The sequence below is a fragment of the Dromaius novaehollandiae genome, chromosome 12 (assembly GCF_036370855.1).
Source record: "Dromaius novaehollandiae isolate bDroNov1 chromosome 12, bDroNov1.hap1, whole genome shotgun sequence".
Taxonomy (NCBI): Eukaryota; Metazoa; Chordata; class Aves; order Casuariiformes; family Dromaiidae; genus Dromaius; species Dromaius novaehollandiae.
Window position 1 is genome coordinate 4,555,886 of NC_088109.1, and position 18,224 is coordinate 4,574,109.

General features: G+C 40.4%; 1 protein-coding gene across 5 annotated transcripts in view; it reads right to left on the reverse strand.

Annotated features, from left to right (window-relative positions):
• POC1A (POC1 centriolar protein A) overlaps window positions 1–18,224 on the reverse strand; it is a 133,651-nt gene that overhangs the window by 87,785 nt on the left and 27,642 nt on the right. For all 5 annotated transcript variants that reach the window (XR_010391195.1, XM_026106547.2, XM_026106544.2 and 2 more), the window contains exons 8-9: window positions 18,006–18,074; window positions 14,600–14,698 (exon numbers count right to left, since the gene is read on the reverse strand). Coding sequence is in view for 4 of the 5 variants with exons in the window: in XM_026106547.2 (XP_025962332.1) it covers window positions 14,600–14,698; window positions 18,006–18,074 (168 nt within the window). In the remaining variant the exon portion in view is untranslated. The remainder of the gene's footprint in view (window positions 1–14,599; window positions 14,699–18,005; window positions 18,075–18,224) is intronic.

The window sequence follows — 18,224 nt, forward strand, 5'->3', positions numbered from 1 at the left end:
ATAATACAACACTGTTCAACAGGTAACTAGCATGAAAAGTATATTTTCTTGTTGTTTTCATGTTTTGAGAGGGTAGCCTTAGGCCAGTCAAACATGGCAGAGCAGAAATTTGAGTGAGCTAACACTACATTCAACTTGCACTTAAAAGCCCCAAATGATTATGAGCTTTCCACTTCAAAAACCATTAGAACAAGCTGACTCATAGAAGCAGAGAAATGACTGTACCAACATATTTTCTCCTCTACCTTTAAAACATATGTCAGACAGCTTTTCATAACAAGCAGTTGGGTTGAACCCAAAGTTAGTATTCTCTTTGCTGCATCACACAGTCCAGAAAGAGTCTGGTGTATTTGCAAGGGCAAAACGGCATAGATGTTCCCACAGCTGATGCTTTAGGGGCAGATGCTCCCTCACCATGTCAGGTTGAAGCCGGAGGCAGCAGCAGCTGTTTGTCAGACACCAGAATCTGCTGAGCAGCCGACAGGCTGCCTGCTGCCACCATGAAAAGCCAAGCAAGCCACCTCCACAAGCCTGTAGGAGCTGTGGGCTCCTGAAGGCACTCTGACTGGCAGCAACCCTTCCCAAAAGCAGAAGTGGACCCACATTTGAAAAATGAAAGCATGATAACATGGCATACTACCCTATTTCCAATACCATAGCTGCCTGAAAGGTCACTTACAGACCACTGTCATGATCAGGAAGATAAATTGTAGCTAGTGCCTTTAGCAATACAGTCCTGTGTTAGGGCATCTACCTAAACGAGGTACCTATTCAGCCAGCAAATAAAAGCTATGTCACTATGTCATTAAGAGTGACTTCTAAAAGGGAGGCTTTTGACTGAGCAAGGTATTTGCATATTCAGTTCTAGAAACAAGAAGAAAAAAAAACAAAAAAACAAAAAAAAAAAACCAAGCACATCCTAACCTCCCTGCCACAGCATGTGCTAGAATCAAGGATCCAACATCCACACCTACAGATACCACTTTGAATTGCAGCCCACAAAGTCAGGCAGAGAAATATGAAATCTGTTAGATGCATCTTCCTAATCATCCCACTCACTCTGATGGCATGAAGCCGCAATATGAGACTTGGGACCCTTCCAAGTAGGCTTCTCGGCGAGGGGCCCTACGTACAGCATTCCGCAGGAGTTAAGCTGGGATTTGCCTAACACAGGTATGTCCAGTGCAAGGTGCATCTCACAGAAAGAGCCTGCAAACTCTCAGCTAGTCATAAATGAAAAAAACCACCCCCCCACACCATTGCAAGGCATAACTGCAGCCCGTGACATTCAGAACAGCGGAGGGACAAGAGTGAAGGATCGTCTGACTGCCAGCCAGGCTGTGGTGGATGCACACACTGCTTTCTCTCTCACCAGCACTTTCCTTTTTGTGGGTTAAACCAAAGCATTTGCATCCAGGCTCATTTGGATCAGATGCCAGACAAATAACTAGACTAAAATTCAACTCACTTTTTTGAAGAGGCTGAGGAGCCTAAGTATGAATATTTGCATCAATGCTGCCCAAAGCACACCCCTCTCTGCTATTAGAAGTCTCACTGAACAAAGGAGAACAACGATACCATGGCCTCACTACCATGACTCCAGAGGGTTTTTTAATCCTTCTGGGTTTTCCATACCCAAGTGCCCATTCATTAAAGTCAATAAAAGCTTTGCCCACATGAGGAAACGCAACCACAGTTTCACAGGGCAGATACTGGCCTGCTTTATAAGTAGTTCAAATCCAAATGGATCTCCAGAATTTATTTTGGCATCCATTTGAGAGATGACGACAATGACAAATTTAAACATTTTTATGAGCTAAAGAAAACACTCCTTCATTAAAAAATTGGAAAGAGCCTGTACAGTGACTCAGAGTGGCAGGTTATCTTCCAGAAGCAACTATCTGCACTTTTGTCACAGTTCAAATACAGCAGTGACACTGGTTGAAGCTGCACTATTAGACAATAAACTTACTTTATTAAACTGTTAGCGCATCCTCTGAATTTGGCAGCGCTAAGCATCACCGTGGGTTTCTGGGGAAAGCCTTGCTTGATGTATTAAGGGAAGACAAAAATGTTCAGAAACTTTTCCTTAATAGCCAAACTACAACTTGTGCCTATCACTGCCTAAGTGGGCAGTACACTAGACAGAAAACTTGCACCCAAATGAGGAAGAACTGACTTGCCACTAGATTGAAACTATTTCCAATTTTGTAAAGGGGGATTAAAATTGCCCCATTACTGTCCATCAAAAATGAACGACAACAAAAACTCCCATCACTGACCAAACTACAGGTACCTTGGTCTTAACAGCAGTATAAAGCATGTGGTGAGCCAGCCACTACCAATTTTAAATTCAAGCTGATTAAAAAAAAATTGCAAAAATACAGAAAGAGCCCTGAAACACGCATTGGCTTCAGGACCGTCTCAGTACTGACCAGCACCACGACTGCACAGAGACACCTGTGCTCCCTCTGACTCATCCGCAAGGTAAAGCAGCAGATGAATTCTGGGGAAGGGCACCAGAAACGATGACACTGCTGTAGAGGTTTAATCTATTTTAGTCAGAGTTCAAGTGCATGATTTATTCAGCACAACTGAACAAATGTATTTGCCATTAAATATCTTATTACAACATCTGCTTATTAAGCGCTGGAAGTATAGCAAGAAGCAGCTGAACATTAAAGGAAGAACGGATAAGCAGTTTTAGAATACAATACAGCTCTTAGTGACAAAGGGAAAACAGAAGTGATTTATTTATAGCAACCACTTAAAGACAGCACAGTGCAACTACTTGGGGGAAGGGGGAAATTCAGCCGCCTTCGTTCCAGAGGTCTGCTCCTGAAGCCTCCGAGGAGCGCGGTTCCGGCCGAGCAGCAGCTGAGCCAGCTACTATCACGCTGATCGGGGGGGGACGGACAAATATTAACTACAGAATACATACACGTCAGTAGTAAAACTCTGATGGACAACGGAAAAAATGCCATTTAGCTATCCAAATGCTGATATTTAGAAGATACACTGCCAGCATTGTCACCTTCCTGAAAATTTTACACCTACTAATAAAGAGCAGTATTCCTGTAATTAGATCTAGGTGAAATATTTCTCCTTTTTCCTTTCCTTCCTACCTTTCCCCACCAGAAGAGAGGAACTGAGGTCAGGGTTCTTTCAGCTTTACCTCTAGTCACTTGAATCAAGTTCTGCAGTGTATATAGTTTCTCTCTTTTTCTTTTTCCCCCTATTAAAAGAATAGCATCTGACACCGAGAATTAATTTTTAAAAATCTAGAAAGATGGCATTGCCTTTAAGCAATGCATAAATCCAATGCATTATTCAGCAAGGGCAACTAAAGTCAACGGCTTAGCTAAAACAAAAAACAGGACACAGGATTGGAGGGGGGGGGAGGTAGTGTACGCTGTCTATTTGAACCCCAATTCTGCTAATCCAAACAAGGGAGAAATACCATTACATTTTTTTCTGTTTCAAGTAGTCATTTTCACCACAGGTTAAATGATATTTTAACTGCATTCACAGAGAGCAACAGTGACATCCAGTGGAAGCACATCAGCGTCAAGGTAAACTCAGCAGAAGGGCAGCGGGAGTACCCCATGCTGCATGAGAGGATCCATCAGGAACTGAGAGGCAACCTCACTTCTCCCTAAGTTCAAAATATCATGGACCGAACATGGATATCCAAGCCCAAACACATTTCCCCAGACTGGGAAAGCCTTCCTCCTCAAGGTGGCACTGGCACTGCAAGTGCTGGGCCAGTCACACCTGCAAGACTGGCACTACTCCCCATCTACTCTCCAGACCAGCACAGAGCAACAGCTAGAGTTAAGAGACAAATTTATTTAGTTTTGTGAAACAATTCACAGACCCACAGCTCATGTCTGCTCACCTCTTATCCTAGCATTCAGTTTCATAATGGAAGAATCAAAAAGATAGGAGGCAAAAAGGATATTACCTCCCTTTTATTTTCATGTGTGTTTCTACTTAACACTGAGGGTTAGATACGCAAGAGGCCAGAAATGTTTTAGAAAGAATCCTTTTCCCCACTGGTGCCAGTAAAAACACAGTTAAAACATTTACACTTGCCACACCGATAGTAGTGGGTATGTCTGTTCCTAGGCCAATAAATACTAATTCTGTAATCATCCTCAGATGTAGGGGAGGGGAGGAAAAAAAAAAAAAAAAGTATGGTTAACAGGTATATCTCAAATCTCTCCAAATCCCAAGACACTCTTGTGCCAATGCCTAAGTGGACCACTGGCAAAGGCAGGCAGATGGTACCATGTTTGTGTATTTTAAATGAAGATCTAGCTCTACTGACTAAGGTGCCAAGAAAGAAATGAGTGACAACTCACTGTAAGCGACAACTACTGGCCAGTTACCGTATTCAAACAAACGTGAAACCAGCCTATTCATAAAACAAAAGACTGCACTTGGACTGGGTTTTATATTTGCTTGCAAAAACACTAGAATCCCATCTCTAAAAGTGACACTATTCCATATTTTTAGGCCCAGAGCAGATTCTCACTCTGTTCTTCCTCCCTTCAAATGAGGCTTCTTTCACACAGCTGCTCCCCACTTCATTTCATTTCATTTCACCTTCCTCTTCTAGCTCACTGTTAGTTCTCTGACTTACCTCCATCTTCAATTAACGTCACTTTTAAAGTAAGACAAGTGTTACCATCATGTTCTTTGAGGTAAGTTAAGGTAACAAATACCTATCAAAAGCTATCAAGCTACAGGCTGTCCATGTGTTTCAGCTGGTTTGTCCTGAGCCCCACTATGTCACAGTCTCAGTGGTTTCTGTGTGCCACCGAGATGAAGCTGGCATCTTCTGTGCTATGTATTCTTTATTTCATGCCAAAGCTGAAGAAAGTAGGCTTCGGCATGATTTCCGAGCAGGAGCATATCCAACACTTGAAGGAAGAGGAGTCACAGCCCCTAACGAGCTCCGGCAAAGTGGGGCGAAGGGAAGATCGCAATCCAGACAGAATGGATAACTGGGCTAGCACTTCCAAACAGCGAGTTACCAATGCAATTCAGTATTAATTCACTGCCTCACTGTGGAATGAGGCTAAAATAATGGGAATGAATTAATGTAATGTTCAAATCCTTTCCCACTTGAATTACATTTTAAATAACTAAAACACCCTCTGCAAACAGAGCATACCTATGAGAAAATCTTGCATGGATTACGTTTATAAAAACACCAATGGCATTTCTGTAATGAGTGAAGATGTGAAACAGTGATGCCAGACATTGGAAGCCTAGTTAAAAATAAAACTTTACGGACAGGTAAAACAACTACCAGCTGCTTTAAAAAATAAAGCAGTTCTATATTTATTGAGAAGGAAAAGCTAATGGCAGGATTTACCTTCAATATTTCAGATTTGTCTTCTCCTAGACATTTTACCTCCCTTGACCCCCTCTCACCATCCCTAGCATTTCGTTAGGGGATGCAAAGAGCTTTTTTCAGAATTTAAGACGGAATAATTAAGCTTGGTTGTACAGATGATGCTTAACTGGCTATCCTGACATATTGCTCCTGGAGAATAAAGTCACCAAAAAACAAGACTGAAGGAACAGTTTTGTATGGAAACAAGGCAGTATGAGAACAGAAATAAACACAAGAGCCTTCGAAAGAATTTACACTGAACAAATATCAAGCTTGCTTACTTCAAACTTGTTTTCTGGCCCCATTTAAGGCTGCTTTTAGGGAAAGCTCCCAAAGAAAAAGCTGCCAAACACAGAAGCAAAGAAAGCATTTATCTTCAGTCTTGAGCTAACTGCGGGCTCTTTTACACCAAAAGCAACAGTTTTCATAGCAAAAAGCAAAACATACACAAGCAGTCCCATGAACAACAGCTTCTATGTAATTTTGCTCATCAGAATCATTCATCTCTTTGCAATGAAGCAATATATATATAAAAACATATACACACACACATATATATAAAAATATAAAGAAGTATCATATATATTTATACATACAAAAGAACAATATGCTCATTCATTTCAAGTTTAAAATTTAGCAGAAAAATTTAGTCTTAAGCTTTTAAGGCTTGAGCTATCTTCATCCATCTCTCAAAGCTGACACAGAATAACAGCTTGGAAATAAATAAAAATCTTGCCTCTGCCTCTTCTCTGAATTATCACTGAACTATTAAAATAGGCCACATACAGCAGCAACACAAGTGGGTGAATCTACATTAGTTAGCTTGAAACGGCGCTAAACTAAAAGGGCAACTTGTATTCTGATCCATAATGCCTTGTCATGACTTGCCTCATTGTGTTCAAGTATCTTAACGCACTAGAAGCATCAACTGTTAACCAAAGAACAAACCCACTCACTGCAAGAAAAGTGAAAATCTGATCCTCTTATTTCTGCAAAAATCTTGTCAAACAAGAACACCGCAGAGTGCAGCTGTAACAATATGGCTGCTTGCATCTACTAATCGGCAAAGTTGTTGCAAGTCATCCGAAGAACCTTTGAAGGTCAGGCAGACAAAGCCTGCATCCCACCTTTGCCTAAGCTGTTTGCTAAGGCAAGATGGAAAAACCCTGATAACCACTCTGCAGTGAGACATAAGTGATGTTAAAATACAAAATCATTTGTTTGTCCTGCACGTCCTTCTCTAACTCTGTTGACTGTATCAACAGAGAAACAAACGCAAGAGTTTCAGGGAAAGAGCAGCAGCTTAGGGACAAACCCCAGTAGCTTGTGAAAAATTCAGTTTTATCCAACAACAGAAAAAAGCTGTAACATACACTATTAAGGGGCCAACAATTAATATCTTCCAGGAAGAAGCTCCACTCTTATCTGCTCATGAGGTAGAAACCGATTTCATGGAGCGAGAGAAGAACATTCATCTGGCTCTGATGCAGTTTCCCAGTCAAATTAAGATGCAGAAAGTCAGAGATCTGCAGTGAAACTCCACAAAGAGCACAGTAAACTGATATAGTTACCTTGGTCAACCAAGTGTCCTGTGCCTTTTGAGGTTAGAGTTTGTCCCACCGTAAAGCTCTAGTTCCCAGTGAGATGGACAGAAGGCACCACAGGGATACACTTCCTACACAGAAAGAGCTACTAGTTGCTTTTGAATATAAGGTGTGTGTGTGTGGGGGGGGGCCTTGAATAATGAAAAGTCATTGTTCTGGATCTCAAATAGTTTACAAATAGAGTCTCTTCAGGTACAAGTCAAGGGAAAGACCACCCTTGCCCACACCCCAAAGAGGCAGGGGAAAGCACAAGCCTTTTCTTTTGTGCTCTCCTCGAACCTCTCCATCTCTCTGTAAAAATGCAACAAGGTCACGTGTTACAACAGGCTTCAATGAGCTGGCTCGCTTCAGTGAGAAGCGGAGTAAAAATGAGGCAGCTATGAGTAACTGTCTGCAACTGCACTGCTTGCGGAGGATTTGGGGTAGAGGTTTTCAGGCAGCTCCTGACACTTGCCAGTATCTTCTCATCAGTTCTAGTAAGGCTCCTGCCAACCCCTATAAAACTTCTGCTTGGACAGCAGAGCGAGGTAGAAAGCAGTGGAAACGTGGACATCTTGAGCACGTACCACAAGCGTTCTCTTAAGTCAATAATCTACATACTTATTCCAAGACCATCAAGACTTGCTATTTACAAAGCTTCCTGGAGTGGGAACGCATCCTTCTGAGAGACCCCAGGGAAATAGTGACAAGAAGCAGATCAGGGAAGAGGGAAAGAAAAAACATCGTTCTGCAGACCACATTTAACTGTAAAACTGAAGGTTAGATCCCCTGCTGTTGAGTACCAGATTCCTCCCTTCCAACTCTTAAAAAAAAAAAAAAAAAAAAAAAAAAAAAAAAAAAAAAAAAGTAGAAGGGGGGGTAGATACAAACTACAGCACATTCACATTCATTGGCACAGAACTGCAGCTCTTCAGTTCTTAATAGCACGAGGGGTGCTTAACTACATGAAACTGCCTTCCCAGGAGGGGATTTCACAGAAAGTAAAGAAAAAAAAAGTACAAAAGCATTCATAAGTATTAACGGATACCAAAATTAGAGACAGTTACTGATTTGGAAGCCAAAAGGTCAAAAATGAAAAAGCACATCTGGCATATGAGTAATTCTGGAAGAATTTATTTACTTAAAGAATGACTGGCTGACAGAATGAACTGCTACAGTGAGCACAGAGACCACTGGCTAAGCACAGAAGGCACAAAGTCAGAAAGCACGAAACAGAGGGAGCAAAGACGACAGGTAGATCTGGATACCGAAGTTCAGTTAAATTTCAGTAGACCTAAGAGAACTTGACAGTCACTCCTTTATATATTTTTCTTTAAGAATAGTTCATTTACGAACTATCATGGTTGTGAGAACATGTTTTTACAGAAATTTCTTTTCAAAGAAAAAATTAGCTCCCAGAGAATATAAACAATATTGAAGCTACATGAAAGTGTGCTTACTGAGACAGCAAATAAAGGGCACACCACCCCTTTCTTCAACAAATTCATTATGGTTGATAATTGTTCAGGCTCTGGTTTGCTCTGGAAGGATTTCCCAGACAAACTAAACAGGGAGAACCATGCTGAAATGACAGTCTCCCCTAAAGTTTCATGGGCTATACAAGGAGTTAGTCTCCAATCCTATTCAATGAAATTATTTTGGAAAAAACAGACATGGAAGAAATAAGCATCGTCCAATGCCTTCTGAGGAAAAATTGAAGCCCAGTACTGTAGAAAGACGCTTGAAAGCCTAAACCAAGACACATTTGAGGAGTCATGGGCTATTTACCTTTCATTTAAAAATCCCATCTGCTGAAGCGGTGCTCTTCCAAGGCTTCACTTTGTTCACATTGCAGGTGACCGTTTGCTGTCCCTTTTGTTCTCACATTTGGTAACTCTGCAACTAAGTACCATTTATCTTGAGAAGAGCAAGATATTTCACACATTTGCGTTCTTGAATTTTAAAAGAGCAGAAAGACTTCCCAGCAGAGGAATGACAGAGGGGAACTTGGCACATCTGCTCACATGAGTTCAGTTTCCCAAATTGTCATACCATGGGGATTACCTGCTTTTGTGGATGTCTCATATCCACTCACATGAGTGGGTCTCTCTGATTCACACCAAAGCTTACTTACAAAACCAAAAATTTGCAGGTATAAGACTTCTCTCAGGAAAACTAATGTTGCACCCATGCACAGAGTGTGTGTAGGTTACACAGCTGCAGAATCCACAACCAAAGCAGCAAGAGACACACACTTCACCATCATCTCCTGTAAGGTTATCTTCTGCTCCATTACCTCTCTCACCAGGATCCACTGAGTTTGAGATAAGCAAACAAACCACACACAACACTTCAACTGTGTTTTTCACTGCCTTTTGGACATTTGAAGCCGCCCTCCATTAAAGATAGTTTTGCTTCTGAGGTACTGCCTCCTGAACAAGTTTCAAACAAGTTTCTTAGAAAGTCAAATGCAACAGCAAGAGACTTTCAGTCTTCAGAGACTTGGACTGAAAATCTCCTTATCAGCCTCATTCTTTGCAAAGCAGTACTCTCCGTGAGGAGTTACAACATGCCGAAGGAAGGTCTATATTTAAGCATGTGTAAAGAGTCTACATCAATTATATTTCCTATTTTCCATAATACTACGTGAAAAATTATATTCACCAACTTGGCTCACAAGACAATTTTTTTTATTCAGCCTTTTCAGGGTAGATTTAGATAAACACCCAAGCACTTTCTAAATGTCTAACTGTTCATGTGACATCAACTGTTCAGCATTTGATCATAAGACCTTACCATACATAGTCATCTTGGAATTAGTCAAACAATAGCAGCAAATCTATCGCATAATGAAATAAGTGTTCTTGTACACTCCTGTCAGATGTAAATGGATGTAGAAAGCTCTCCTCGTATTTGGCGGGGGGGGAGTATCCATCATGAAAACCTCCAAATAAAACATGATTATCTACCCTCTGGAAAGATGACACTGTAGGATTAAAGACTATATATCCCAAGCAAATGTTCTTGGATCTGGTATGTTGTGAAAATATGTTCTTTGACCTAATTCTACAGAACTCTTTATACAGACCCTTAGGTCCACACAGAATTACTGACCTCAAGGACAAGCATATTACTCCATATATATGAAATCACATGCAAAAATCTATGCCTCATATCCCAACTTTCTTTTAGTGGTCCTCACTTCTCAATATTTCAGCATAAAGTGTGGACTTGCTCTGACTCGTCAGCGTTCAGATCAAAGCAAACACCTAAATGCTAAGAGGATCAAGACACAGGACTGTAAGACTTCATCTCTTCCTATGAGCTTCAGACAGCACGTACGCAAGGGTGCTTGCCCCTGAACTTGGGGTTTCCAGGCACTTAGTCAATACTTAGTAGCAGCAACCATTAGTCGATAATTTATAAGACGGCATTTATTTCTGAACCACCATAATTCTGATCTAGCATTTAGAATCTCTGAATTCTGGCATCTATACTAAAATACATTTTAAATTTACCTCTAGCAGCTTTAGCATTCCCTATCGCTTTCCTGCCTATGTCTACTAAACCATAGTCATGATTGTAATTCCTGCTCATCAACGCCTTCTCTTTCACTTGCATCCTGCTTTGAAAGTAAACCTGCCATGTGCAGGGACTAATGGAGCTCCCAAACCTCATATTTACAGAAAACATGAACAGGTGGGCAAAGCAACTTTTAAGCTCATACCTATTGCTGCAAACAAGCCCAATGCCCTGAACCATAATTAACCAACTGCCTGAGAAACTAGCATCTTCCAAAGGCTGCAATCTCCATCTACCTACTGAAATGAAAATCATTTTAGAGCTAGTTTGCTTTCAAGCTCATCAACCTTGACAGTATTTCATGCCCCTTTTATCCCACTGGTTACTAAGGATTCTTTTTTCCTTCCTACTCATCTCAATGACAAGCTAATTTTCATGTCTGCATTCAGCTACTCTTTCTTAGCACTTGCCCATTAGTCTGACTCTCCCCATGAGAAACTGGATACAAAACAGAGTGTACTTACACAGCCACTGTTTTGATTAGTATTCATGCTTTCACAATGCTTAAGGGTGGGGGGGAACCCCACGACTATACATCGCAGCATACGCTCTCCTTGGAAAAAATACTCCGACTCCAGTAAAAGGTGAATAGTGATTCAAGATGTGTCAAGAGTAATGTCCGCATATTTAAAGAGTACTGAAAAGGAGTACTGGCAGACATGACTTTGGGGTATAGCTACATTTAAAAGCATGTCTGCAAAATCTCAGTCTTATTTAAGAAGCAGAATCTTGGCACAGCAACACAGCAGTGGAGGAAGAGATGAAGCAGCTTCCCTTTTCACTGAAGGAAAGAGCAACCTCAGTATGAATCCAAAACCACAGGTTGCAGTTTTAAGTCTGATTTTGATGGGAGAGAAGCAGGAGAAATAAAGCTGACCTCAACTACACAAAACCCACCTGCATAAGTATTTCATTTTTAAAAACAAACATTTTGCTTAAAACAAAATGAAGCCCTTCTGAAGAGGATTATATAGTGAAATAAGTCTTACAGTAGGTTGTAGCAGTGACAGTGCTTGTTAAAAGGAGCCTAAAATAACACATTTCTAAGAGATAAAAGCCAAAGAACTTTACTTGAAAGAAAAAAAATAGACTGCCATGAATGGACACTTTATTATGAGTCAAAGTTTCCATGTTTGATTTATATGCACATTCCTTAAAATAATAAGCCAAGCCATTTTCAGAGTTACTAGTTTCTCTTTAACACTGAAGAACATTTGGGATTCAATACAAGCTCCTAGACAACACTGTTTATTCTATATCTTCCTCTTCTAACTTTATATTAAAACAGTTTGATTGAAGTGTCGCATTCTTAATAAACTAAAACACAAGGATACCGAGAACTGTCTTACTTTGCATTTCCACATTCTCAAGTCTAGTCAGCCATTAGCAGAGACTGTATAGGCCCTTACTTTTGCATGCTTTATGACCACAGTATGGCTGATACCCCCCAAAATTAACATTATCTTGATTTTGGCAGCATGGATCAGATTGTGTAGCACAAGAGACAGGAATTAAAACTCCATTTCCTTATAGCAGAACAGAGCTGCACTACAGTTCCAAGGCAAAACAATTACGTTCCTAACCACTTCATGAAAGGCAAGAACAACTAAAGAGACCACGCTGTTGAACTGCATCAACAGACGATCTGTTTTAGTTGTGCCAGCTTCCACCTATAGAGCTCTCCATTACTCCTACCTCCACCACTGCTATTTAACCAGGGACAATTTTACTGTTGAAGGCAGCCAGAGGTTTAACTTACAGGTCTCCATCCGTGCTCACAGCTAAACTGGAAGATCTATTGGAAGCATCATTTGTACTGCTCAGACCAAAAGGTAACACCACATTTGCCCCAGGAATAAATATGGAGGAAGAATCCCACCGACTATCACTCCCAGCTTGATTTCCTAGAAGTTGTATGTAATATGAGAACTCTCCCACACTTTTTATTCAGGTGCTACCATTGAGAACAGCACCTCCCATGCTGCACACCCAAGCCAAAGGTGGCATTTGGGCGTCAGTTCAAATAATACTGCTTTGAAGTAATTTAGGCCCCCAGATCAAAGTATGCCTCCTCGGCACGCTTCAACATGGATTCACTCTGCCCTCTCTAAAAACACAACACCTGGTCCAACCCAACTTATTACACCTCTCAGAATCTGCAGTTCTCAGCTTCCCGTGGGCTCAAAGCACAAGTAGAGCAAACCCTTGTCAATCAAGAATACATGACATGGACTTGTTTCTCAGCAATACACAAATACAAACAGTTGGTCCCATCAGCATTCACAGGACATTTGCCAAGTAAGCCGCTTTCCACAGAGAAATGCAGCTGTTTGAGGAAGGACAGATGTTTGGGTGGGGAAGTCATTATCCAGGGGTTTTGTTCAGAAGTCACCTTCAATACACATCTTACCACCTGCTGATAGAGGTTCTAGAATTAGCTAAATTTTAGAAGGGAAGGGATTTCTTTCCCTTCCTTAAATTACCACTGAATAACATGTTCTGGTAATGACAGCTGTACGGATTGGGGTAATCTTACTATGATATTGTATTAGAGGATACCTTGTCAACACTATTTATGCTATTGCTAGGAATACTACCTACTGAAAATGGTATTTCTTCCATAAAGGCTTTCTCTGTCTCTGCTACATTTCAGCCCAGAATTATACTATGCAGAATATCTGAAATTAAAGCAGATAGAGTTCAAAGTTAGTCCAGCTCAATGGGCTAATAAACAAAGATGTCATTGGTTTCATGGTGTGTAAAACTTTAGGGTTAGAATACCGGGGAAGAGGTAAAGGACGATGTCAGTTCTAGCCAAAGCTAGCCAAGGACCAATATAGACTTTTACCTTCTCCCTCTTTTTATGATCGCTTTCTAATTTTCTCTCCTTCTCAACCAGCATTTGCATTCTCTGTTCTTATGGCTTCTCTTGACAGAGCACTCCACATGGTAAGGCATCAGGTTTATAGCTGTAACAAGTTAGGCTAGAATCTTGTCTGTTACAAAATGCTACAGCTATTCCAGCACCTCCAGCAACGGACTGAAGCCCTGTTCAAGTAAAAATGCTACTATATTTGAGAGAGAATATATTCTGGTAGCCCACTAAAGAAGGGCTAAGCTGATAAGATTAGGGACACTATCACAGAGCAACAGATGTCACTTAGAAGCTTACCTTTCAATTAAGGCACATCACAGATGCATAAACCTACTAGTTCACAATCTAGTTTTTAGCTTACCACACATTGAAGCAGATGTACCAAAATACAGCCACTGTAAAAATGTATTCCAGAATCCTACAGGTATACTCAAACATTAAAAAAAGTCCAAAGAGTGATATGACGCAATATAAAAATTTAAGTGAAGCATCACTACGTGCAAAAATTATAACTCATATAGCCAATAACCTCAAACTGTTACTTTTCCAATAGTCATGATGTCCAACATCAATAGTACACTTATACCAGTGTATATTTTGAAACAAGCTCTAGTACACTCTGCCACCTATTTCTAACTTACGTTAAGTCTCTGCACAGATGTCTTGTTTCTACTAGCCATTAATGAAAAGAATATTTTGATCATCATCTATTTTTCAGACTGACAGCAGCCCAAACAATTCATTTCAAAATTGACTTCAGTTGTTACTAATGTCTGGGCATCCCCATGTATAATATTGTCCAAGCCTGCCACAAATTCTTGAACACAGTGAAAAAATGCATATATATGCACTACATGTATTCTCCTTTTCCTAACATACCATTATACATAATTTTCTTTAATCATGCTTACTTTATAGAAAAACTGAAACAATAGGAAATTCATTAGTAACAGACTTCCTACAACTCAAATTAATACCAAAGAATAAGACGGCTCTATAGTTTGACTGCCTGAAATAGTCAGGTGTTTTGTAAGTTACAGAAAACTTTCAGGAAAGAAACTCTGAATATGTAAATTCTTGCACTACCGTAGCAGAAAATAAGCTATGGAAGTTGAAGTGTCTACAGCCAGCACCGATGAAGTTATGCTGACCTACCAGATTGTGATGGGTCCCATCCACACTAGTGCCAGACTTCTGTGTTTTCAGCACATCACCATAATCTGCCGCATCAAAGTTAGTCTTCCATACCATCACCTGCAGAAGAAAGGCAAGTTGCTAAGTGTATCAAAACTTTCAGTCTACCTTTACTTAAAGGTCAATTTTGTCGCCACATCAGAGAAGAGACAGCAGATGCACATGAAAGCCTGCCAAAGGCAGCTTTACCATTGATCAAATCACAGAAAGGTTGAGTTTGTAGGGGACCTTTGGATGTCATCTAGTCCAACCCCCTGCTCGAGCAGGGTCAGTCACCCAGAGCAGGTTGCCCAGCACTGTGTCCAGACAGCTTTTGAATTTGTCCAAAGATGGAGACTCCACAACCTCTCTGGGCAGGCTGTTGCTCAGGAACTAAAGATCATTACTTGTAAATATGTTACTGAACGCAGATGTAGCACAACTAAGTCCTCAGTGGGAAAATGACCTCTTCCAACATTCCTTTGGTCAGGAACATCATGGCACTAATGCTACCTAGAGAACTTTGAAGCAACATGCGGAATATACCATTAAGCCACAAGTATATTAAAATACTATGTTCCACATTATAGCACTTATGAGTCACACACCAAACAGCTAGTGCTTGTTTTTTTTCCCCCCCCCCAAGAGGTTCATTCTCAGAGAAAGGAGAGATTAGTACTTTGAAACTTGTACTAGAGATCTTAAGCTATTTTGCCAACTAGCTAGCAAAAGTGAATCCTATTTACAGGCACCTTCTCTCCATAATGCAATAATTATCTATTTTAGAAGAGATGAGGAGTTAGAACCAGGCCCCCCTCTAATATATTAACCACTTCAACATATCAAGAGCAAGTCTATGAAGTAAAATCCTTGGCCATGAAAAACTAAAAGTCTAAAAAAAATTTAAAGAGTATGCATCAACTATTTCCACAGTCTCAAAGACATTTATGAATCTGAGCAGTTTGTTTTGGTTGTAAGAAACATCAACATTTATCCTTGAGATACCAGTTTTTGTCCTTCCTTTCTAGCAAATATACAGGGACTTTTCTTTTGTACTTGCACGCTTATCCAGTCAGGCCATTCTGCTGCGTAACAGAAGAAAAGACGATGCTCTTTTACTGTACAGATCATGTCTTCACAGCGAGCAAAGGTGCTACTACAAAGACAAACAGGGCTACATAGTCTAAGGTACAACACAGCTCAGTGAAGACATGACAGAAATGGGTGCCTACTCATACTCATACCACTACTTGGCATTGAAGTCTGTCCATCTCTTCAGCAGGGCCACCCGTGCTACCTATATTAAAAACCAACATATATTTGCAGCACAGAGTGCCAATGACACTTCCTGATTTCAGTAGACTCATACAAAAGGCCGGTTAACAGTTCAAGTTAAACATGTCTTTTCAGACAGGTCATAACCACCACATATTAAAATTCCTTCAAAAAACTTTCGCTGACCTATAGAGTTTTTCTTGATTATCATTATTTCTCATTATTTTCTCTGAGGTCCAGAAAGAGAGTATTCAGTGAGGTCCATTCAAATGAAAAAGCTTCTTAGACTACAAAACTAGCAATCCTAAGACTAATGCTGTTTTTATTACATACGTATACTGTACATTAAAGTTTCTTCTCCATGCATGAAAGGGAGCATTGTCTGCATTTTCAGATACAAACCCAACAGGAGCAAGGCAATTCCTTCACGAAAGCTAAGAACAGGAAAGTTACAGCCAGTCTTCCCAATACACACTTTCAGAAAGGTATGCAGCTTTGAGCTGTAAGGGAACTGGCTTCCAGAGAAGTTAGTATATGGTCAAATGCCATAAACGTACCTTTTACCAAGGATCTTTTCTGGGAAAGGATCTTTACCATTCACTGTCTCATTTTAACAGTAGCAGGAGACTTTTTAAGGGAAGAAGTCAGTCTCATTTGCAATGAACGTTGCCTTACGTAAGGAAATCCCAACCCATGGAAAGAAAAAGAAGGATCTGATAAAAGAAAAGCTTTTTAAAGGAATGTCCTTTATACAGTGGAGAAAAGTAGCCTAAACTCATGCTGTTAAACTAGAAATCAAAAGTCAGCCTTTTGGCTATCAGAGCTGGATATAAAACTCTGTATTCCCAAACAGTTTTCTTCCCTGTTGAAAATAAATAACAATAAATTGCTATATAAATGTAACTTCCAGCATCACCACAGCTCAAGGGGGAATGAAACAATAGCAAAAGGCACGTTTATTTCTTGTGTTAGATAAGCATTTCGAGAGCAAACCTTAATAAAGTGACCCCAATATAATTTTATAAGGCAAAAGACTAGATGCCTCTCTCTCTCTCATTCTCTCCTTTGAAAGGATCTGTTTTAAAAGCTTAAGTGAAAAGTGGTCTTGAGGAGACAGCATGGTAAGCTTTGCCATCTTTCTTAGCAGGTCTATAAAAAGGAATTAAAAAGTAACAGCTCATAAAACTATCATGCACAGCAAGTCACTTCAGGATGGTACAGACATATTGGGTATGTTTCTGCTTCACCCTACTGACAACAGAAAATAAAATCCGACAGCTTTTATAAAGAAATGTGAATGTAGATTATAAACCAGAACCAGAAGCATACGGAAGAGATACCCACACAACTGCTTCATCCACAAAAACCTTCTACACGAAGGGCACCAGCAGCATGAGATACCTAGGTTCTCAGTCCCAGTGCACACATGGAGCTCAGCAGAGAAAAGTCCAGCTCTGACCCAAAAAGCTGTGTAACTGCAGCATCCACACAGTTTGGCAGCAGGCTACCATTGATCAAAAGACTTGCAGCCTATGTGTGTGTCCAATCAGCCATGAAACCATCTGGTCTCAGCACAGGAGATGGCTCGATATCAAATAAGACTGACATGACAAATTTGCGGGAGGGGGAGAACACTGAGAACCATGAAATACAAGGCCCCTGCACAGTATATCAGTAGAGTATGGAAGACTATTTACAGGAAGTTCTGCCTGCTTGCCTTGTCCTTACGCTTCTCCCTCAGAATTAGATAGTGGCAGATGCCAAGGACAACCCTGGGCTACACTGATCTTGAGGGTGACTCAACACAGCCATTTTTACACCTGTCTAGCCTAGTGTCCAGCAGCAGCCAGAAGCAGATGCCGCAGAAAAGCATGTAAGAAATAAGGCCTGTATATAAAGTAATATTTCCTCTGTTTTATGTACCTCCCTCCCAACCAATTCAGCTTATATGCTTCCTCAGTCAGAAAAACCTCTACATTTAATACCCCTCACCATTTTCTAAACAATCGTTCTTTCCTTAAAAGCGATAAGATGCCTAGGTACACTAGCATAGGTATTAAGAGAAAACAGTAAGAAGGGGGCACATAATTATCAAGTTAAACCAGTCACATACCTGTTCATCAGAGCCTCCGGAAGCAAATGAGTCTCCCGTTCTTGAGAACGCTACACAGGTGGCTGGCCCCTGTGAATAAATTTAAGGGATAAGCTTTTTTTTTTTTTTTTTTAAAAAAAAAAGAAAAGTGTTATAAAGCTTTATTTACTACAGCTTTACAAGATACTTCTCTTTTGACATCAGCAGTCTAAAGGCAAAATCTAAAAAGCTCTTATCTGT